The 25,361-nt window shown below is 38.8% G+C and overlaps 1 protein-coding gene across 1 annotated transcript in view; it reads right to left on the bottom strand.

Annotated features, from left to right (window-relative positions):
- Positions 1 to 25,361, bottom strand: part of LOC309544739 (uncharacterized protein) — a 368,721-nt gene that overhangs the window by 243,006 nt on the left and 100,354 nt on the right. The window contains exons 15-16 of the mRNA XM_082243716.1: positions 24,431 to 24,646; positions 9,195 to 11,954 (exon numbers count right to left, since the gene is read on the bottom strand). Of these exons, the coding sequence (XP_082099842.1) occupies positions 9,195 to 11,954; positions 24,431 to 24,646 (2,976 nt within the window). The remainder of the gene's footprint in view (positions 1 to 9,194; positions 11,955 to 24,430; positions 24,647 to 25,361) is intronic.

Consider the following 25,361-nt stretch of genomic DNA (forward strand, 5'->3'; position numbering starts at 1 on the left):
GTTCAATGCTTGCTGTCTTTCCCCACAGCGGAGATACACTAGTCCCTTTATTAGCTTTGTTGCCCTTCCCTGGACTCCTTACAGTTTCAGCACATTCTTCTTGAGGATTGATGCCCAGAACTGGACAGCATACTCAAGATGGGAGAATTATCGTTTTATCTCTGGAGTGAATCCACTTTTAATGTATGCCAATATTATGTTGGTTTTACTTGAAGCAGCTTGGTATTGCATACCATTGCTGAGCCTGTCATCTATCAGTACCCCTAGGTCCTTTTCCATCCTGGAATTCCCCAGAGGTTCACCCCCTGAGTAACCTGCGTTCATAGAAAAGGAGAATAGAGGGGGGACCTTTACCCGTACCACATCCTAATATCGATATATATGCAAAAAGATTGCAAGTCCCAAAAAAAAAGAAAAAGAAAAAGAAAAGTGATACAGTATCCTTAAAAATATTGTGAATACCTATATCTCTCTATATATATATATATATATATATATATATATTCAATCATGGATTGAGGTATGTGTTTCTTGTTGCTGCTCAACACGTTTTTAAAAGTACTTCCTCGGGACCAAACAGCAGGTGTACCACAGTCTATTAATCTAAACATTATCACCAGTTTCATATTAATAATAAACAAAATACAGCTTTATTTATAGGTTTTTCTAATTTTATGTTCAAGATATCACTTACATGTTTTGACATGAGAGGCATACATATGTCATATGTCTGGGGTGGACACAGGGGATTTGATAATTTGCTATCCTATGTTTGATGGTTGTATTTACCTTAAATAAATATAATTTGCCATTTAGTATTCTACTGATATGTAAATTTATCAGTTTATTTATTTAGCTTATATTGCTTATCACAGTGAAAAATGTTTTTACCTGATTTTTTTATACACAAAGGGAATCCATCATGTTGAAGTGTAGCTACAGCAGGCATATACACCATATTATATTGGTTGATCTATTTACCTATAGAGAGAGGGAACCCATTAATCGTAATTTCTAAACTCAGATATGGGTATTTAGCTTGGTGTGGGTTAGCTTGGTATTTAGCTTGTGTGTCTCCACGGCCATTGTACATACCTTCAGGTTGCACTCTATCCAAGGGCATTATCCTGTAGGTCAGTCTGAATATATAGAGAAACAGACCAGTCCCTTGTGAATTGTTTGAATTTTCAGTCCCTGGTTACAAAGTGTATATTCCTATACAATAAACATACACAGCCATTCAATTTTCAAGATTCCTCTAGATGGTTTAATAACCAATCAATATAATTTTAGTTGGTTATATCACACTTGTGCAATATTTTACCTGACATTCAAGTGTCATTTACATCCATTTTTATATGTACAGCATTAGGCACCTTAAGGGTGAATTACACATACTTGGCACTTTGACACAATAGCTACCTCGTTTATATATTGGGTCTATACCTGTTACACGTGACTAGTGATAGCACTAACAAATAACCCCCTTTTCTTGGACTATTAGACAGCGCCACCCCCTACCTCTTTCTTACACGCCATATAGTCTTCGGACTATATTATAGGGAGGCAGCAGTCTTTACTATATATCCAATTAAGCCCGAGGCGCGGAGTTTCCCAATTCATTAATATAATTTTAGAGTTTCCTTACCCCTGGATGTTTATCCCTGTGTGTGTGTGTCCTATGCCTCCACAAGCAGATAATCTGCTGTGTGCCGCTTTTTTCCCCCACAAGCGGCGTTCGCGCCAAACGGCTCCAGGATTGGAGCCGAGTGATGACGTAACGGCGTTGCGTGTGCCCCATTACCGCGCATGCACAAAGTGGCGCTTTACGAGGCACAGCTTCTACATGGAATGCCATAAATCCACCCACGATTGGGCTTGATGTAAAAGCATTTACGATTATCCGATAATATCAGAACAGTTGAAAAGCAAGCTTTGCCAATCGTTCTCCACACGGAGATATGGGAAACATGTGCCCGCACTCCAAAATATTCACAATTTGCAATGCCTCATAACATACGTGATCTAAATAAAATAAAGAATGGCAGTGTTATCTTCTATAATACTAAATGTATAAATATACCCAATCCATTTATTCTATCTAATGGTTTCATTCATTATGCATCCTATCTGCAGATTTTTACTATTTTTACTGTAATTCGTGTGATATAGACTTCAATACATCTATTAGTGGAAAATGTACAGCATGAGGGTCATTTTAGCTCGTTAGGTCATTGCTAGGTAGACCTATTATGTTTTTTTATTTTCTTATCCCCATCTTTGATATCAATGGGGAAAATGTCGATAGAGACAATGATGTATTTTTTATATATAGTCTCCTACTACTGGTTTATGTGTAATTTGAAAATTACAGAAATGGCTTAAAGCTAATTGACTCATTTTGGCCAGGTGGCTTAGTGGCTTGTAAAAGGTATATCCATCTGGTTTCATGTTGTAAGATTTTTTTTATCAAAGTTCCCTCCTCTTGGTGTGGTATTATACGTTCAAGGGCTGCAAATTTTATAACCTTAGTATTCCGTTTGTGGTGCAATGCAACATGTCTACCAATGTGTGTATCAAATTGATTACTTGTAATATAGTATATATGATCTTCGATTCTGCACCAGAAGTTTTGCTTGATTTTGCCTATATAAAATGCTCCATATTCCCAGAACAAATACAATGCCAATGTTTTCGCAATTCACATTATATGATCGTGCTTGTAAATTCCCATTTGGAAGATAAAAAGTTTGATTCTCAAACACCCAATGGCAGAAGTTGCATGCCCCACATTTCCAAGTACCCCGGAGATCACATTTCTCCTATGCTCAAAATGGCTCTTAGTTAATCTATCTTTCATTGATTTAGCACTTCTATACGTAATCTCAGGATAATCTTTTATGATTTTCTCAGAACAGGATAATTTTTGAGAAGATACCAATGTTTTTGGAAAATGCGCCAAACGTTTTCGTGTTGTCTATTGAAAGATGTAATGAATCAATGATCATATATACTACATTACAAGTAATCAATTTGATACACCCATTGGTAGACCTGTTGCATTGCACCACAAACGGAATACTAAGGTTATAAAATTTGCAGTCCTTGAATGTATAATACCAGATCCAAAAGGAGGGAACTTTGATTAAAAAAATCTTACAACGTGAAACCAGATCGATGTACCTTTTACAAGCGATCAAGCCACCTGGCCAAAATGAGTCAATTAACTTTAAGCCTTTTCTGAAGTTTTCAAATTACGTATAAACCAGTAGTGAGAGACTATATATAAAAAATACATCAATGTCTCTCCATCGACATTTTCCCCATTGATATCAATGATGGGGATAAGAAAATAAAAAAACATAATAAGTCTATCTAGCAATGACCTAACAAGCTAAAATGACCCTCATGCTGTACATTTTCCACTAATGGAGGTATTGGAAGTCTAAATCACATGAATTACTTTGAATACAGTAAAAATCTGCAGATAGGATGCATAATGAATGAAACAATTATATAGAATAAATGGATGGAGTGTATGTATACATTTAGTATTATAGAAGATAACACTGCCATTCTTTATTTTATTTAGATCACGCATGTTATGAGGCATTGCAAATTATCGATATTTTGGAGTGCGGGCACATGTTCCCCCATATCGCTTCCCGTGTGGAGAACGATTGGCATAGCTTGTTTTCCAACTGTTCTGAAATCACATAATTGTGAATGCCCTTACAACCTGCTCAAGCGTGGGCGGACTCATGGCATTCCATGTAGAAGCTATGCCACGTAAAGCATCATTTTGCGCAAGTGCGGTGATGGGGCACACGTGATGCCATTACGTCATCACTCCGCTCCAATCCTGGAGCCATTTGGCGTGAATGGTGCTTGTGGAGGATAAAAGCGGCACACAGCAGGATATCTGCTTGTGGAGGCACAGGACACACACGGATAAACATTCAGGGGTAAGGAAACCCTAAAATTATATTGACTGGCTATTAAACCATCTAGAGGAACCTTGAACACTGATGACTGTATACGCTTATTATATAGGAATATAGGAAATAAAAGTAAACAACTGCGCTAGACCAAAGAAAAAATTGTAAAGCTGCAAACTTCAAGTGTGACCGACACCTTAAAAAACAATATAGAAATAAGTTGCGCTAAAAAATGAAAAACATATGTTGATTGTATGTTGTGAAAGTCCGTACTAAAGTCCCTAAATGCCAAAAATCAAGTGCCGAAATGAAATATAGGAATATACACTTTGTATCCAGGGACTGAAAACTCAAACAATTCCACAAGGGACTGGTCTCTTTCTCTATATATTCAGACTGACATACAGGCTAATGCTCTTGGATAGAGTGCAAACTGAAGGTATGTACAATGGCTGTGGAGACACACAAGCTAAAAATATATCTGAGTTTAGAAATTATGAATAATGGGTTCCCCCTCCTCTGTATAGGTAAATGGATCAACCAATATAATATGGTGTATATGCCTTAACTTTGTGTATAAAAAAATCAGGTAATAACCTTTTTCATTATAAGCGATACAAGCTAAAATAAACTGATACATTTACATATCAGTAGAATACTAAATGGCAAATTTATATTTATTTAGGGTAAACACAACCAAAGGATAGCAAATTATCAAATTCCCTGTGTCCGCCCCAGACGTATAGGACATATGTATGCCTCTCATGTCAACACATGTAAGTGATATCTTGAACATAAAATTAGAAAACCTATAAATAAAGCTGTATTTTGTTTATTATGAAGCTGGTGATAATGTTTAGATTATTAGACTGTGGTACACCTGCTGTTTAGTCCTGAGGAAGCACTTTGCGAAATGCGTCGACCAGCAACAAGAAACATACCTCAATTCATGATTGAATATATATAGGTGTTCACAATATTTTTAAGGATACTGTATCACACTTTTTTTTGTGTGTATTTTTTGTATATTTTTAAATGTAGCCCTATAGGAGAGCCCACCTGTGTCTCTTAACCTCCCTGGCGGTATGATTCTGTCAGGAATTCTGTACCAAAAGCGGTACAATTCTTTTCATGGAAATTTGGCGTTATTATAGGCCTACAATTCTTAGTAATTACTGACTTAAACCTGACCAAAACAAGACTCTAGTAGACATCCCAGATGTGATAAATTTGAAACACAAACGCATGAATTATAATCAAATCAATAATATAATTTTATTATATAATATATATAATAAAATTATATTATTGATTAGATTATAATTCATGTGTTATATATATATATATATATATATATATATATATATATATATATATATATATATATATATATGTGTGTGTGTGTGTATATATATATATATATATATATATATATATATATATATATATACACACACACACACACACACAAATGAATTATAATCGAATCAATAATATAATTTTATATAATATATATATATATATATATATATATATATATATATATATATATATATATATATATATATATATATATATATATATATATATGTGTGTGTGTGTGTGTGTGTGTGTGTGTGTGTGTGTGTGTATATATATATATATATACACACACATACACACACACACACATATATACATATATATATATATATATATATATATATATATATACACACACATATATATAATATAGAATGTGTTATGTGTTTTTTTTTTTTTTTTAATTTCCCTCCCTAGTTCCGCTCCCATGCAGCATTGCTGCTGCAGGGAACGGAACTAGGAAGTCCTCCTACCGACAGACGAGCGGCGGAGATCTCGGCTGGCGGTCACAGCAATGAGAGCTCATCGCTGGATCGCCAGGATAAGGTAAGAGACGCTCCGCTGCGCTGTCTGCATAGCTCTGCCATTCACCCCGAGCGTGACTCGGGGATACCGCTAATAGCAGAAAATTCCTACCCCGAGTCACGATCGGGTTTACCGCTAGCGGGGTTAAATGATGTGAAAATAAAAGAATATGTTTTAACAATATCATAAATATGCCTCATGTGAGTGCCATTAAAATCCACCACTAGTAGGACTGTGTCTTGCAATCTTTTTGCATTTAGATCTAACTTGCGTTCATATTTTTAGCTTCCAAACACAATACTTTACATTTTTTAACATTAAATCTCTTTTGCCATGTAGTTGCCCAACCCATTATTTTATGTAGGTCTTCTTTTAAGGTTTCCACATCCTGATCAGAAGCTATGACCCTGCCTAACTTTGTATTATCTGCAAATATTGAGATTGAGCTATTTATCTCATCCTCTATATCATTTTAAATAAACAGAATTGGTGCTAGATGATTGGGGACTCCACTTATCACACCAAACCATTCCGAGTACTCGCTATTTATCACCACCCTTTGGAATCGCCCCAGTAGCCGGTTTTCAATTCAGGTACTCACCCTATGGTACATGCCGACAGACCTAAGTTTGTACAGTAAACGTTTGTGGGGAAATTAATCAAAATCCAGATATACCACACCCACAGGACCTCCTTTATCAAGATGGCAGCTCATTTCTTCAAAGAATGTTATTAGATTGGTCTGGCAAAATCGATTCTTCATGAATCCATGTGGATTACTAAAATCTTGAAAATATAGTCCCTTATTATCCCCTCCAGTAGTTTACAGACTACTGATGTTAGGCTAACTGGCCTGTAGTTTCCAGGGATATATCTAAGCCCTTTTTAAAATTGGTAAAACGGTGGCTTTTCGCCAATCAGCTGGTACCATTCCAGTCAGTAAGCTGTCCATAAAAATTATGAACAATGGTCTAGCTATCACCTGAATGAGTTTCTTAAAGGACTCTCGGGTGTAAGCCATCTGGTCCTAGTGACTTATTTATGTTAAGTTTTTCAAGTCTATTTCTGATACTGGCTTCTGTTAGCCATGAGGGTACATTCTGTGACATTTAACATTACAGTCTTGGTTACTATATCCCCATTTTTCCTTTGTGAAAACTAAGAAGAATGCATGCCACGTTCAAAGTTACTTAAATACCCTTTCTTCCTCATTCTGGAAGAAAGTCGTTTTCAACACATCCTAAATGCACAGAATTGCTGCCATGTGATTGGAAACGAATGTTACCAAGCAATTGAACAGGTGTACCTAATAAAGTGGCTGGTAAATGTATGTGCTACATGTCTCAGTTTCTTCACTAAGACGTATTAAAGCCAGAGACAGCCAGACAACTAGCTTTTTCAGAAAAAGGCTATCAGACGCCTATACATTTCATTCTGAGAGGAACTTCAGTCAGGAGAAAAAAAAATGTAAAAAGTCAGCAGCTACAAATACTGTAGCTGCTGACTTTTATTAAATATGCACTTACCAGTCTGGTGATCCAGCGCTGTCCACACCCGAGTTGGTTCGTCGCCGGTCTTTGGGTCCCCAGCACTGCCATCTTCAGTATAGAAAGCCAACTCCCCACGAGAAGCGCTGCACTTTCTCAATGGTCCTGCCTTCTCCTGGGACCTGTGATGTGTCCCAGGAGATTGCAGAAAGGAAAGGCGGGGCCAACAGTGAATACAATTAAAAAAAAAAAAAAAGTGACACTATCTCTGGTGGTTTTCAAAGAGAAGAAGCATTATTTTCTGATTGTTTGACCCATGACTTTAATCACTTTTGAACGCTGTATCCACCAAGTCGAGTCAGGAATACAGCAGAAGATGCAAATATGTACACTGCTGTATGTTTGTTACAAGTGGGCAAAACTTGAGAGCTAAAAAGCCATAGTGATTGAACCATGATATTGCATGGGGTGACATTGTGTATGAGCAGACTTACAATGGACACAGTGCATATAGACACACTTACAAGGGATAGCACTGACTGCTGAAGTTAAGTAACACAGAATGGCTAACACCAACTGTGATTAGGTAAAGTGACATCAGGATAACAAATTGCTGGGCTGAATAACTTTCATATTAATTTAATATTAATGTATGAAAGGTGGTAATGTAGGAATAGCCATAATAAAAATCATGACTGGACTGTATTACGCCAAGTCATACATTAACCACACCTATTTTCACATGGTATTTGACCTTTCATCACAAATAGGAACGATCATCTGGATGACTGTTGGGGCAGCAAATGCTATATGGATTTAAATACATAGTAACCTGTAACATCCAGCCTTAGGTTCTCCTAAAGCAAGCATTACTTTATACATTAAAGGAGTTGTAAAGGCAGTAGGGTTATTTATCTTAATGCATTCTATGCATTAAGATAAAAAGCCTTCTGTGTGTAGCAACCTCCCCAGCACACCCTAATACTTACCTGTGCCCCCTCTCTGTCCAGCGAAGTCATCGAGTCCCTCAGCCGTCCTGGGACTCTCCCTCCTGATTGGCTAAGATACAGCCACGGCGCCATTGGCTCCTGCGGCAATCAAAGTCAGTCCGCTAATCAGGAGAGATAGGGGGTAGGGCCAAACGGCAGCTCTGTGTCTAAATGGGCATACGGAGCTGCAGCTCGGCTCAGGTGTCCCCATAGCAAGCTGCTTGCTGTGGGGGCACTTGATAGGAGGGAGGGGCCAGGAGCAGGAACGAGGGACCAGAGACGAGGAGGATCCGGGCTGCTCTGTGCAAAACAAACTGCACAGAGGAGGTAAGTATAACAGGTTTGTTATTTAAAAAAAAAAAAAAAGAAAGACTTTACAAATCACTTTAACTATCAATGTACATTGACTAATTAGAATTACCAATGGTGTGAAGCGCAATTAAAACAAAAAAAACAACAACTAGGCAATGAAACTGTCAGACTGAAAAAAATATATATACAAATTTGATTTTTAAGACCTAGTTTCATGCTATAGATCATTTAATACATGCTTTGGATTATGAAAAAAAAATAGATTTGTCAATGATAAGTACAAGTAACTGTGAATAAAGTCCACAAAATCAATCCACATTATTGGTTTACCTATTACACATTAACACATTATGTGTTAAACTATGTCCTATTGCAAACTAGTAAATATTTGCCTGTGATTTTATTCACAGTTTGATCTTATAAAAATTATTTATCAATTAAAAAAATAAAATTACCCATTCCTCTAATAACCTGTCACCGTGAAGTAGTAAAGTGAAAAGCATGCAAGTGCAGGTGAACATTCAGGTGACCTTGAAATTAGTGCTCAGTGTTAGTAATTTTAGTACACTTCTCATGTATACCTCAGTAATTCTTTCTGCTTGGCTCTTCTTCTCAACCTGAAGCTCATCAAACTTCAGCATCAGCTGCTCTTTTTCATCCAGCATTGTCTGGTTCTGAACCTTCAGCTGCTCAGCCAGCCCTGACACTTCCAAGTTGTCTCTGGTTAATGCAACCACTTGCTCAGACAGACTGTCACACTTCTTCAGGGCAGTCTCCTTTTCTTGTAAAATAGAGGAATGTGTGCTTTCTAGGTTTTCCTGTGTGGATACCAAACAAAATCTCTCTTGACGCAGCTTTTCTAACTCCTTTTCTGTAACTTCATGCTGACTGCGAAGGTCTTCCAATTGCTTGTGAACACCATTATACAAATCTTGCAGCTCTGCCTTTGACTTGTTTAGGGAAACAACATTCTGCTCAAGTTCTTCCAAGTTGGAGGAAAATCTGATGCTCTTGAGTTCCAAGCTCTCCTTTTCCTGGGTAAGAGTGTGGAGAAGATTCTCTACGTTCTCTTTCTGTTCCAAAAGTTTGTCATACTTACACTGAAGCTCTTTACTTTGAAATACCATTTGATCTTTTTCTTCCTCCATGTTGTTCAAACCTCGCTGAAGTTGTGTACATTTTAGTTCCAGACATTCTTTATCATTCTTAAAAGCATCCCTCTCTTCAATTAACCTCTGCTCAAAATTTGTAATATGTGTATTAAGTTCATTGCATTTTTCCAGTAAGCTCTCTCTCTCTTTTGTCAAATACTCCTTGTCATTACAACATTTATTATAATCCTCAAGCAAAGACTGTTTTTCTGCTAAATTATTATTAAACTCTATTTTGAGAGAAGCTTTGTCAATCTTTGTTTGGTCCAGTTCTAATATAAGGCTGTCATAAGTTCTAGTCAATTCTTCAATGTTTTTCTTTGCTCCCATGACATCCCCATTTAGTGAGTCAATCTTTGTTAACAGATTGCTTTTCTCTTGTAACAACGTAAGGTTTGCAGACTCCGAACACTCCAACTTGGCCTTCATGCTGGATAGTTCATCAACAACAGATTCCTTTTTGGATTGGAGCTCTGTGTTTTTTACCTTAAAGGCATTATTCTCTGCAGACACAGATTCAACTTTTTTTTCTAAATCTGACACCTGTAGCATCATCAACTCCTTTGCACTTTTTAGATCATTAAGGTCACCTGTCAATCTGTCCTGTGCAAGCTGAGCCTCTTCTGTGCACCTCTGACATTTAGCCACAAGCTCCTCATTTTGTTTTAACAGATCCCCTATTTCTGCAGTCAGCTTCCTCTCAGAAGAAAGCAACATCTCCTTTTCTTGTAGGAGGTTAACGCGTTCAGAGTCCGATATAGTACTACTGGTCTTAATTTCTTCAAGCAAGTTTTCAAGACTTTCTTTGGAGACCTGAAGTTCTTCATTTTCTTTACGTGCCCTTTCAAGTTCTTTTTTAACTACTCTTACTTCAGAGGTTAACTCATTACAATTAACAACAATTTTATCATTTTCCTGGAGCAAATCTAGAAGACTTGTGTTTAAGTCATTTTGCTTTGACAAGAGTTCTTCCCTTTCAGTAGTTAGATCTGTGGTTCTAATCATTAACTCATCGCGCTCTACAATTAAAGCAGAAAGGTTTTTTTCAAGCACTAATTTTTCTACTAGAATATTTTCCTTTTCTGCTTTAAGGGTGCATACCTCACTGGTTAATTCTGCTTGCTTCCTACCCATGTCTTCTTTAAATGAAACAAGCTTCTGACTAAGGTCTTCCTTTTCCATGATAGCAGATTTCTTTTCATCTAGGATATTCTTTTGATATACTTCCATCTTCTGCTTTTCTTCTTCAAACATAGCACAGGTCTGAAGTAATTCATCTTTTCTAGTCAACAGTTCTAGGCTTTCTTGGATTGCTTTACCCAGCTCAGATTTAACCTCATTTAGTTCACGTTCCATACAACTATGTAGAGATGCTAGACTTTCTTTTTCTTTAAGAACATTGTCTATTTCTGAATTTAGATTATTTTGATTTATCAAAAGATTTTCTCTTTCAGACTGGGCATCTGCAATGGTTTTGTTCAACTCCATGTTTTTATCAATTAAAATGGAATTCCTGCTGTTCAATTCCATACATTTATCCAATGACAAGCGTTTTTCTGTTTCAAGTTCATCCATTTGTTTTTCCAGAGATTTCTGCTTTTTCTCAAGTTCTTCTTTTGTACACTTGAGCATTTCCATAATTTCAGCCTTTTCTCTGGCAAGAATGCATTTTTCTTCATTAAGCTTAACCTGGTTTTCCTGCATTTGCTGATATTTGTTTTGCAGTTCTACATAATCAGAAAACAGAGCATCCTTGCTTTTCTGAAGTTCTGACATACTGGCATCCATTGCAGTAACCGAAGAACGTAAGTCTTCAGAATCCATGCTAATTTTAAGAAGCTCTTGTTTAGCACTGTCTAAATCGGCTATTAGGTTTGCTTTTTCATGTGTTAATGTTTGAGCGGTGCTACTTAAATCACTGTACCTTCTTTCAAGCTCCTGCTTCTCATTTGTAAGGCTATTTTTTACTGCTTTAAGTTCTTCATTGAGGACCAGCAGCTGGCTTTCCTCTTGCTGAAGACCATAAACAGAAGATTCAAACTCTAAAATCTTTGTCAGTAGAGAATCTTTCTCCAGGGTTAAAGCATGTGCCTCCTGGGCAATTATGTCCTTTTCCTCTCTCATAATTCTCATCTCTTCTGTTATAAGTTCAACCTCTTTCCTTTTGGAGTCTAACATACAGGTTAAAGACTGAAGGGATAAAGTTGGGAAGAAGGAAAAAAAAATGAAAATCAAGCAGTCTAATGGAGACATGGAGTAAGCGGAGATTTAGCAACTATGTATTAACTGACACACTTTGAATACTGAATCTTTAACTACTTCCAGACCGCCCACCATATATATATATATATATATATATATATATATATACACACACTGCGGAAGGGCAGCCCGGCTGCACAAAATCATGTATAGGTACGTAATTTTGTACAGGAGTCCTCGGGGGCATTCGATTGTGCAGGAAAAATGACAGAATGGCTGTCTGCCTATGTAAACAAGGCAGACAGCTGTTCTGTCACAGAGAAAGAGTGAGATCTCGTGTTTCAGCTAAGCTGAAAAACACAGCTCTCGTTTCCTCTAGCACATCCATCCCCCACACAGTTAGAAAGCATTCCCTAGGAGCACACTTAACCCCTTGATTAAGCCTTGTGTTAACCCCTTCCCTGCCAGTGTCTTTTTACAGTAACAGTGCATTTTTTTTTTTAGCACTGATCACTATTGGTGTCACTAGTACCCAAAAAGTGTCACTTTGTGTGAGATTTGTCCGTCGCAATGTCACAATCCCACTAAAAATCGCTGATCGCCGGTATTACTAGTAAAAACAATAAAAAAAATAAAATAAAAAGGCCTTAAATCTATCCAACAGTTTGTAGGCGCTATAACTTTTGCTCAAACCGATCAAAATACACTAATTAGGATTTTTTTTTTACCACAAAATATGTAGCAGAATACATATTGGCCTGAATTGATAAAAAAATTAGTTTTAAATTTTTTTATTGGGAATAATTTAAAGCAGAAAGTAAAAAATATTGATTTTTTTCAAATTGTCGGCCTTCTTTTGTTTATAGTCCAAAAAAAAAAAAAAAAAAAAAAAGACGCAGAGGTTATCAAATACCACCAAAAGAAAGCTCTATTTGTGGGTAAAAAAGACAAATTTTATTTGGGTACAGCGTCGCACAACCGCGCAATTGTTAAAGAAAAGCAGTGCCGTATCGCAAAAAATTGGGATTTTTTACTTACCATAAAAAACATTTCTTTGATGTTCATTGACGGACACAGCTCCTGATTCTGCCTAACCATTAGATTATACTGTCCCCTACAGGAGTAGGGCACTAGGCAGAAAAAAGCTTGACTACACTTATGGGCAGTGCCAGGGGGTATACACTGACTCTCAGCTAAAGGCACTTAGTTTTGTTGCAAGCAGTGTCAGAAGCAAGCCAACTCCACAGAGGGGTGGGTGCTGTGTCCCGTCAATGAACATCAGAGAAATGGATTTTACGGTAAGTCAAAAATCCCATTTACTCTTTCATTCATTGACGGACACCGCTTCTGATTCTTCTTAACCATTGGGACGTCCCAAAGCAGTGTTAAACATGATGGGCGGGAAGACATCAGAAAAAAAAATTCCCAAGGCGAACCATAGCCAACCAGGTAACAGAATTCAACCATAAACTGGAGCTCACTTGAAAAACAATACACCCTCAAATCAGCAGCCAGCAAAACCTTGAGGCCAAAAGAAGCATCCGCAGATGCCAACACAACCGCTTTGCAAAAAGAGCTTTGTAAAAGTATGCACCGACGACCAAGCGGCCGCCTTGCAAACCTGCGTCACTGACGCTTGAAGACGGAAAGCCCAGGAGACGCTAGTAGAGTGAAAAGCCCTAGTAGAGAGCACCTAAACAGGGAAAGGAGGACTCTGACCCCTGACGCAATAGGCCTGAACCACCGTCTGATCTATCTGGAAATGGTTACAGAGAAAGCGGACAACCCTTTGTGAGGTCTGTCTGTGAACACAAAGTCTGACTTCCTAAAAGACTTCGTAGCTGCCAGGAACACCCTAATTGCCCGGACCACATACAGGACATGCAAGGCGATTTCCTTCAAATGTTTAGGCCTGGAACACAGGGCAGGCAACACAATATCTGCATTCAAATGACAGTCAGAGACCACCATAGGACGGAATGCCTGACAGAGGCAAAAGCACCACCTTATCCTTTTGAATCACGATAAGGTGAACCACAGGATAATGCGGTCAGTTCTGTCACCCTGCATGCAGAGGTGATGGCCACCAAAGAAGGCCACCTTCTGGGGCAGCGTAAGCAGGGAACCTCCTGAATATTTTAAAAGAGAATATTCAGTAGAGCTGAAAGCACCACATTAGGATTCCAGGGCGACAACGGAGCCCCCACTGAAGGAACAAAATGTTGGACACCCTGAAGAAAAGGTATGCACCAGGGAGTGAGCGGCCAAAGGTCGTTGGAAAAAAGACCACCAAAACCCGATACCTGGCCCTTGATGGTACTCCAGGCCAATTTCTATTCAACACCCCCCCCCCCCCCGGTCGAGGAAGTCGAGGAAGGTTAGGGAATGATCCACAGAGAAGGAGCGAGGATGAACCCCAAAGGACTCACACCACGCAATGCAAGTCTTCCACTTATGATGGTAGATCTTCCTGGAGGCAGATTTCCAAGCTTTTAACAGCGTAGGTTTACTGATTCAAACAAACTTTCACCCTTCAGTACCTGGTGTTCAACAGCCAAGCCGTTAAAGCCAGCGACCGAAAAGCAGGATTGAAGATTGGTCCTTGGGACAGGAGATTCTCCCTGAGAAGAAGCCCCCAAGGAGCTTCCGCGACCAGCCGTACCAGATCGGCATTCTAAGACCGACGAGACCAGTCTGGAGCCACTAGAATGACCAGAATACCTTCTCTCCGAATCCTACACAGGAGTCGTGGGAGAAGTTTGATAGGGCTGGAACGAATCAATCAGCCCACCTTAGAAGCCTGCTAGTAGTAGTAGGCCACAGCTGACAGAACACGAGCCCCAACAGAGCCGATCACCCAGGGGCAGCGTAGGGGAAGCGGATGCCCGAACAGGAGGCAGTGGCTTCGGCCACGCTCACAGGGGCCACCTCATGTAGTTTTTGAGTAGTAGGCCACAAAACCGCGGCCTAAATTTTCTGGCCGCGTAAGGCCTGCGGGTGCTAAACTATCCACTCTCCCAGCCCAACAACCGTGGCAGGGAGCCCAGAGGACATCCCTGCCCTAGTCACCAACCCCTGTTGCTCACCAGGAAAACCAGGTCAGCAGCAACTCCAACAAGCCCCCCTTAAGAGCATGTAGCAACTGCCAGCTCATAACCTCAACCAGGGAGGGGCAAAAAACCCAAAGTGACTGGAAATTTAGAGGGGCTTGGGGGAAGAAAGGAGAACCCCGGGGTCCGACCATTCCAGGGAGGGGCCCACATTCACCCCAAAACCCTCCAGGGGTAGTGGGGGGGACAGCTACTTACCACACCAGAAACAGGGTGGGCATTGCTCCGGACAGGACACCGCTCCATCGTAATGTGGGTGCTGTCGGCCAGGAGGAAACGCTGCGACTCAGGCCGAAGCCAGTTTGTATGCATCCTTGCGCAGGGTTAAACTCGAAGGCCAGCCCCGTCTAGTGGAGCTAGGTCGCAGTTGACCTAGCACGGAGCTGCGTTCTGCTTGGGCTCGCTGGCCAGACTGGGGGGACCCTAAGGATAAGTATAACCCAATGGATAAGAAGAATCAGGAGTGGTGTCTGTCAATAAACAAAAGAGAAAAATGGCCTGGTCATTAAGGGGGGTAAAACCTTTCGGAGCTGAAGTGGTTAATAAACAAAATCAAAAAGGTATTTTTTTTTTTTGATACCGAATGAGGGAGATTTTATCTATAGGGGTGTTTTTCACTGAGCAATACCATGTTCCATTTAATGGTCTTCAGTGAGCACATGACTGAGCTGGTATAAAAGGGCTTTCACTTTATTCTGTACGTTGCATTTAAAAAGTATATATGGGAGTTTTAAGACTGGGTACAAAGCCTATTTAAAAGTGTTCTGAATCACATAATGATTTCTTTTGCACTCTGTCAGTGGGAGCCCTCCACCATAAACCTTCCGCTGTAAACATTATAGAAGATTAGGTTTGGGGAAAAGTTAAAAGTTTCTATCTGTCCCCACTGAGGAGATTTTTCCTCAATTTCTTTCCCGGTGATGCACATACAGGAAGATAGAGGCTACAGCCATTTCTGTGCCAATAAAGTAAAGCAATAAAAACCTTGGCCAGTTTTAAACTTTACAGTGGGGAAATGTATTATTTAACCCCCTGCAGATTTTGTAAGTTTGCCCACTTACAATGAAATGAAGGGTCTATAATTTTTATCATAGCTGTATTTTAAATCATGAAGACAGAATATCAATCAATCAAAATTACAGAACAAAAAAAACCCGATATAAATGTCCTAAATTGAGTTTCAGTTCAGGGAGTAAAATAAGTATTTGATCCCCAAGCAAAACATGACTTGGTGAAGAAACCCTTGTTGTCAAGCACAGAGGCAAGATGTTTCTTGTAGTTGGTTACCAGGTTTGTACACATCTCAGGAGAGATTTCGGTCCACTCTTTACAGATCTTCTCTAAATCCTTAAGGTTTCTTGGCTGTTGCTTGCAAACTCGCAGTTTCTGCTTCCTCCATACATTTTCTATAGGATTAAGGTCTGGGGACTGGCTAGGCAACTCCGTGACCTTAAAGGCCACTCCTTTGTTGCCTTGGCGGTATGTTCTGGGTCATTCTCATGCTAGAAGACCCATCCACAGCCCATCTTCAGTGTTCTGGCTGAGGGAAGAAGGTTCTCATCCAAGATTTTACTATACATGGCCCCGTCTATTGGCGCCTTAATGTCGCAAAGTCGGCCTGTACTTTTAGCAGATAAAACAGCCCCAAACCATAATGTTATCACCTCTGTGCTTGACTGCAAGGATGGGTTCTTAAAATCACAGTGAGCATTTTTCTTCCAAATACAGTGAGTCGATTTAATGTCAAAAAGCTCAATTTTGGTCTCATCTGACCACAGCACTTTCTCCCAATCCTTCTCTGAATCATTTAGATGTTCTCATTGGCAAACATCAGATGGGCCTGTACATGTGCCTTCTTGAGGAGGGGGGCCTTATGAACGCTGCTGGATTTCAATCCATGGCTGCGTATTGTGTTAACAATGGTTTCTTTGGAGAATGTGGTCCCAACTGCCTTGAGGTCATTCACATCAGTGAGGACTGATCCCTCACTTTTCTCATGATCATCCTTACTCCATGAGGTGAAATCTTGCATGGAGCTCCAGACCGTGGGCGATTGATGGTTATTTTGTATTTTTTCCATTTGCAAATAATCACAGTAGTCTCCTCATCCAGCTTCTTGATGATGGTCTTGTAGCCCCATTCCAGCCTTGCACAGGTCTACAATCTTGGCCCTGACGTCCTTTGACAGCTCTTTGGTCTTGCCCATGATGGCAGGTTTGAATGGAAGAAAGATTCTGTGGACAGGTGTCTTTTATACACAACACGTTGACTGGACTAATTTGTGTACCAAATTCGCACATAATGTAGCCAGTCTGTGGGAGCAAGAATTATTGTTGGATGGTAGGGGATCAAATACTTATTTTACTCACTGAACTGCAACTCAATTTGTAGCATGTGTTTTTTCTGGATTTTTGGTTGATCTGGTCTAATTTTTATCATACGTGTATTTTAAGTGATATAGACCCTTCATTTCTATGTAAGTGGGCAAACTTACAAAACCTGCAGGGGAACAAATAATTATTTTCCCCACTTTACTTACCCCACTAAAAATGCATTTGTTTGTGTCTGTTGAAGAAATTTTCTTACAGTAAGTAAGCACGCCACAGGTTGTAATAAAAACCTGACAGAGCAACACTGATGGTAATAAAAAAAATCTATAACAAAGATGGTTTTCCTGTGTAGTTGGTTTTGAATATGAGCCTTTCACTGTCACATTTGTTGCATACAGGTGCACTTCAAAAAATGAGATGATCATTTAAAAGTTAATTTCAGTAATTTATTTCAAAAAGTGTAACTCTGATTTATTACACATGGAGCGATATATTTCAAGGATTTATTTCTTGTAATTTTAATGATTATGGCTTACAGCTAGTGAAAACCCAAAATTCTGTATTTTAGAAAATTACGAAGGACCAATACAAAAAAAGGGTTTTTAATACAGAAATGTTGGCTTACTAAAAAGTATGTCCATGTACAGTATAGTATGCGCTCTTGCAATACTTGGTCAGGGCTCCTTTTGCATGAATCACTGCATCAATGCGGCCTGACATGGAGGCGATTAGCCTCTGGCACTGCTATGGATTTATGGAAGCCTAGATTGCTTTGATAGTGACCTTCAGCTTGTATGCATTGTTGGGTCTGGTGTCTCTTATCTTCCTCTTGCCAATACCCCACAGATTCTCTATGAGGTTTAGGTCAGGTGAGTTTACTGGCCAATCAAGCCCAGTGATACCATGATCAATAAACCAGGTCAGATACTGGTACTTTTGGCAGTTGCCAAGTCCTGCTGGAAAATTAAATCAGCATCTCCATGAAGCTGGTCAGCAGAGAGAAGCACTCCTTTCCTGGTAGAGGGCTGCGCTGGCTTTAGACTTGATAAAACACAGTGGACTAACACCAGCAGATGACATGGCTCCCCAAATCATCACTGACTGTGGAAACTTCACACTGGATGTCATGAAAATTCGATTCTGTGCCTCTCCACTCTTCCTCCAGACTCTGAGATCTTGATTTCCAAATAAAATGCAAAATGTACCTTCATCCAAAGACAGGACTTTGGACCACTGAGCAACAGTCCAGTCCTTTTTCTCCTTAATCCAGGAAAGACACCTGACTTGGTCTCTGGTTCAGGAGTGGCTTGATCTAAGGAATGCGACAGTTGTAGCCCGTGTCTTGGATGCATCTGTGCGTGGTCGCTCTTGAAGCACTGATACCAGCCGTAGTCCTCTCCTTGTGAATCTCCCCCAAATTATTGAATGGCCTTAGCTTCACAATCCTCTAAAGGCTGTGGTTATCACTGTTGCTTGTGCACCTTTTTCTACCACACTTATTCCTTCCACTCAACTTTCCATTAATATGCTTGGATACAGCACTCTGAACAGCCAGCTTCTTTAACAATGGCCTTTTGTGACTTACGCTCCTTGTGGAGGGTGTCAATGGCTGTCTTCTGGACAACTGTCAAGTCCGCAGTCTTCCCCATAATTGTGTAACCCAGCCTTTTTCAACCCTGGACTGCCTTCAGGATTCTTCAGGGGTGCCTTGGCAAAATGTCTTAAAATAGGCTGAAAATTGTATACAAACTAGAGGGTGGATCAAGCCTGCCTTTTAGTTACAGAACGCCACAGGTTTTCATTGTGCACAATTACCAACTTTTATTCGCTGGCCTCCTAACAACCAATGACATTGTCAGTTGATAAGGAGGACCTCAGACGCCTGCACAATATCCTTGTTTGTCCCTCGCATTCAGCACTGGGGGTCGTATTAGCTGAGCAAGGAAGAGAAACATTAGAATACCAGTCAGTACCAGTGTGCAAAGGTATGTTTTGCTTTGGAAAAAAAATATCAACCCCAATGTTGGGTGTCCTATGTGTTTGGATGTTGCTGCGAAAGATAAAACTACGCTTCATTTTTCACATTTTAGAATGGGGTGCCCCGATATTGTGCAGAATTTTAAAGGGTTTTGAGTTAATTGGCTGATTGGAGTGTGACACCATGAGTCTACAATATTGAAAATTTTCACACCATTTTTAATTATATGAGATAAAGAACTTTGTTTTTTTTTTCTAGCCGTAAGCCATAATCCTCAAAATTTAATAGAAAAAATGCTTAAAATATACCACTCTTTGTGTAATAAATCTATATAATATATTTTTCCCTTTTTGAATTTAATTACTAAAATAAATTAACGTTGATAATGTTCAAATTTTTTGAGATCCACCTGTATGTATGTAAGCTTTGCGGTTCTATAAAGCTTCTTATTTTTCATTTACCTCATTTTTATATTCTGCTTTTGTTCTGGCAATGTAGCCAGGATTCTGGCTTTATTACCCTTTCATGTACCTTATTATGAAGTTTACAATTAAAAAAAAAAAAAAAATTGAAAGTTAAAAACCTCTACTCTATAGCCCTGACCTGCTGTATTCAAAAATAAATTTGAGAAATTCCTAGGGATTTAGCTTTGAAACCACAGCATCTCCATAAAAATGAAATATCATTTTTGGCCAAAATTATCCCTTAACCACTTTAGGACCGCTCACTGTGCTGCTACTGCGGCACCGTGGCAGTCCTGGGTCCAGCGACATAGACCTAGCTGAACCTGCGATCTCTGTCTCTGTCACAGAACCCCCTTCCCCCACAGACGTCAGTAAGCATGAGGCATACATTTAACCCCTTGATCACCAACAGGGTTAACGCCTTCCCTGCCAGTGTCATTATTACAGTAACAGATCATATTTTTAGCACTGATTACTGTAGTAATGTCACTGGTCCCCCCAAAAGTTTCAAAAATGCCAGGGGACCGATCTGTCTGCTGCAATGTCGCAGTCCCGCAAAAAAAAAATAAATAAAAATAAACGCAGATCGCCGCCATTACTAGTTAAAAAAAAAAAAATGACAAATCTTTGTCGTAGTTCGTAAACATGATAACTTTTGCGCAAACCAATCAAAATACACTTATTGCAATTTTTTTTTTACCAAAAATATGTAGCAGAAAACAAATTGGCCTAAAATCTTAAAAAAAATTTGATTTTTAGATTTTTTTTTTTTGGGAATGTTATATATCAAAATGTGAAAAATATTGTTTTTCTTTTTCCAAATTTGTCGCTCTTTTTTTCAAAAATGTAAAAATCGCACAGGTGATCAAATACCACCAAAAGAAAGCTCTATTTGTGGGGGAAAAAAGGATGTAAATTTTGTTTGGGTACAGAATTGCATGACCAGGCAATTGTCAGTTAAATTCGCTCAGTGCCAAATCAAAAAATATGGCCTGGTCAGGAAGGGGGGTAAAATCTTACGGTCTTAAAGTGGATAAAAATACGCTCATTGAGAATTTTTTTGTCAAAGACATGTAGCTAAATACATTTTGGCCTAAATATAGGACAAAAATCGAATATATTGGATATTTTTTTAACAGTCAAAGTAGAAAATGTTAATGGAGGCATCGGCGTTAACTGGCTACAAACAGGTAGGAGTTTTTGTGCGTGATGTCATTCTGCTACTGGAGACTGTACCCAGATGTACCTTGACTTTTACTTTATTGTGCTGAAGACCTGTGAGGGGTTAAGTAAATATGTCTGCTTACTTTATTCAATCCCCTGCATCACCATTCAGGGGATTTCCTAGCATAGTGATAACCGAAGGGAAAGCGGAACAGGCATGCTGAAAGCAACAAAAGAACTTGAAAAAGGTTCTAAACTGTCAAGTACTTTTGTTTGCGGCTTATATCCCTCAATAGCCCAAAAAAAAAAAAAAAAAAAAAAAAAAAAAATGAACTCCCTTTTATAATAATAAAAAATAAAAAAGCCTTTAAAAAAGTTCTACATTAACCTGGTTTACCTCGATCATAACTTTCTAAAATACAGGAAGGACAGATACTCTTACACAGCTCTCTGCTCATCCTCTGACTCCTGGCTTCATTAGAACAGAGAAAAAAAAAAAAACAAACATTCTCCTGATAATGTAGATGCAAAATATCTTGTAGAACACCTGTAAGCTTATCTGGGGCTCTATTATCGATATACCAGCTCAGTTTTGTGCTACTGAAGGAATTGGCTTTGGATGCATAAATAGTTACGGCAAAAGGGGGATAGAGGGGCTGCAGGTCCACAATTCGCATTGGCACCCAAGGTTTGTAATTACATTGTAATAACATGAAATCAACACTGTACATGGATATAATTAAAGCAGCAATAAACCCAAAAGCAAAAATATAATATATTGTAGTTTAACAATCTGGTGGCTGCATTAGTTTTCTTTTAGGCTCCTCCCCCCCCCCCCCCCCCCGTTTTTCCCTGGTGATGCGGCCAGTAACACACCTTCTGTATTAAAGTATCCCCACTCTGGATGAATGAGCACAGGGGGTACCTTTGGACAGCAGAAATGTCAATTTGGGAAGGGGAATGTTACATGTATTACCAGATTTAAACATACTAACTGAAGCTGAACTCCAGCTAACTGCTTATAAGCAGTTACAGCGACCGGTTTCTTTTCCCTTTTGAAATAAAGGTTTTACACAAAGGCTGAACATTGTAAGCACCCCTGTCAGTGTAAATGGTTTGTCTTATTCCTTTAACTTGATACATTTGTAGGACAGCTTGTGCTTTTGAAAAATAAACTTACTGGCCGCATCAACAGGTGAAAATAGAAGAAAGCAAGCCTAAAAAAGAAAAACAAACGCAGCCATCACATCTACGAATTGGTAAGCTGCAATATAATAAATGTTTGCCTTTGGGTTTAATACCTTTAACTAGATAAAATGTCACATTCATAGGCAACATATTGTAGGTGTGTGTCAGGTAATACATGTGGTATTATGAAGTAATGCAGAAATGCAAAAATAAAACCAGTTTAACTAAAGCACCCAACAAAACAACAACAGGAACACAAAATACCAGAAAAAAAGTAACAATGTTATGGAAATGAATGGAAAAAAAAAAGGTTAGCTTTGCTTTAATAAAAGCTGTATAAAATTTGCAGTGATCATGCTACTAGAGGTGTCAAGCTCTTTAAGGAATAGTTTCATAAAGCTCTTTCTTCGAGTTTTACCTATATGTAGGTAACCAGTGGATAGGTTTGATCAACTGCCTTGGAGGGCAGAAGAGACATCAGGAGTTTAACAGACCCTTGATATCTCAAAGAGTACCTGTCACCAACCAAAGCTTTCAGTGGGCTTGTTCACCCCTTGTGATAGCAATAAAGTAAAAAAAAAAAAAAAAAAATGTAAATAAAAGCACCCTCTTCCTCCATGCTCACACTCAAATTCAAGTGTAGGTCCAGCACGCATATGTACATGGTGACTGTACCACATATCTAAAAGGTATTGCCACAAATGTCAGAGTGAGAGCAACAATTCTAGTGCCATAACTTACATTTAAGCAAATAACCTGCAATGGCTTTTAAAGAGTTGCCTATGGCCAGTTTTAGATATTGTACTTTCACTGGCGTTTCCATTTCGTGGGTGTATGCAATTTTAAATCTTGACATGTTTGGTATCAAATTTAGTTGATGCAACATCATATTTTATATTTTACTAAATAATTAGGTATTATTGTATTTTTACCTGATAAAACGGCTGCGCAAATAATGTGTGACATAAGAAAATTACAATAGCTACTATGTCATTCTCCAAGTCTTCTGCTTTCAGAAAAGATATAATGTTTAGGGGGTTCTAATTAATTTTCTAGCAAAAAAAAAAAAATGCATTGACCGCTTCATTGTCCATTCACAATAGGGAAAAAAAAGTGGTTTTTGAACATAAGATCACTGCGTCAGCTACGATTGCATGTAGATTGGCAGCCTTAGTGACGAAAGAAAGCCTTAAGCCTGCCGATGAGCACTGTCACCTGCAGTGGTGTCTACAATGCCACCTTTTTGATAATGTAATTGTCAATTACAAACAAAAAAAAAAAAAAGAAAAAATAAATTATATATTTATATTTTATGTGTTTATAAGCATTTTTGCACATTTTGGAAAAAAGTAATGTTAAGTGTACTAATATATGATATTTTCTTAAAAATACAATGTAGGTATGGCCTGGTCATATAGGTATTTATGACCTTGGGTCACAAAAGGTTTAAGACTGCAGTTACTGTAAATAACCAACACTAAAGCAATTTATGGCTATGCATTGCTCTAGGGTGCACAACTAAGGAGTCCCATCCAAAATTAACTTGATCTGATATTGACAGGTGCAAAATCTGAGGTGCAAGATCTGATATTGACAGATCGAATGCAAGCTTGTAGACTCCCATTCTCAGATATCCTGACCTGCATGCACTGTTGAGATTCTTAGGGGTCATGGGACCACAGTTAGGATTCCTGCATAAATTGGGGGAAAAAGGAAAGCAAAAAGGTACTGTCCAAAACAGTTAAGATTTATATATTTGTCTAAAGCAGTCTAATAACAATCAGCAGCTTTAAATCAAAACTTTTATACATGTCTGATTATCATTAATTTCTTTACAAAATTCCATTTAAACCCTTTTTTTTTTTCTAAAGCAGAATTGATTATTTTATAAAAACAAAATGTCAAACTATTTGAAGTAAATGTGCCAGGATTTGCACAAATTTATAAACAGGCTCTTGGAATTTCAAGAAAATGATCTTGAATCAATCCGGGTTTAAAATTTGGGGTATTGCAGACGTTCGTGACATATGAACACTGCCTTTTGAAGAGACAATTGTATTTTACCAGTTCAAGCTCTGCTCCAGTTGAATCTGTTCAAATATCTACAAGTGGTTATAAAATGTATATGACAAGTCTAAAAAGCTGGATCGTTCATAAATCTACACAAAAATTGTATGGAATTCTGAATCATCATATTCTGGAAAGAACAATTACATTTCCTATAAAATACCTTGGCTTCTTCTGCTTGTCGCTGCAACTCTTCCATTTGTTTGACCATTTCACTTTGTGCAGTTTGGGCAGCTTTCCATAGTTCTTCTTTTGTCTGCAAATTCTGTTTCAGCTCATTGATTGCAGTTTGATGTTGGGAGACTAAAGCTGCAATGGACTTTTCATGCAAAGCTTGCATTTCTTTATTTTTATTCTGGACCTGTTCAACCATTGATTTCTACATTAAAAAAAGCAGAGAAAAAAAAAAAGATTTTTTAGCAAAGTACTTTAAAAATAATTTTAGTAGCAGCACTTTCCATCTGTAATTAAAGGAGAGTTTTATTGAAATGTAAACAATCGAAATGACGTAGAAAATTGTATAAATGTATGTAGCACTGCCACCTGGGGGACTGCTGGATATAACACTTTCTGGATTCCCCTTAGGTTACCCGTGGAAACAGCTTGCAGAAACGTATCACTTTTAAGTACTTGGCTCAGTCAATGATCAGTCCAGGGGATGTTTTGTAGTTTTATTTAAAACTGGGATAGGAGAAGGGATGAGTGGGATACTCCAACTAGTAACTATTCACAATGCTTAGGACATCTGACATAAGGATGCGGCAAGGCCGCTGCTTCACTCTGCCACTTGAATGAAGATAGAATAAATGTTCCTGCTAGTATTTATCTTCAGGGTTTTAACTTGGCACCCCCTTTCTCTCTCTGTGTGCTGACACCCGTCCACTGACTACACTCCAGAGCGGTCCCCTTCCTGGGCAGACCCCCAGGCAAGTTCCTCTGTACTCACGGACACTGTTTTTCCAGAGTCCCTGCTGCCCTCAACTCTGCCAGTCATCTGCTTCAGGACCTCTGGATTCAGCCACACTCTGGTTCACTAGGCCGACTGCCTGTGACCACTATCCACTGCTGCATATGAGGAGACAGCCATCCCCCTC

This window comes from Pelophylax lessonae (assembly GCF_965119305.1).
Source record: "Pelophylax lessonae genome assembly, chromosome: 1".
Lineage (NCBI taxonomy): Eukaryota > Metazoa > Chordata > Amphibia > Anura > Ranidae > Pelophylax > Pelophylax lessonae.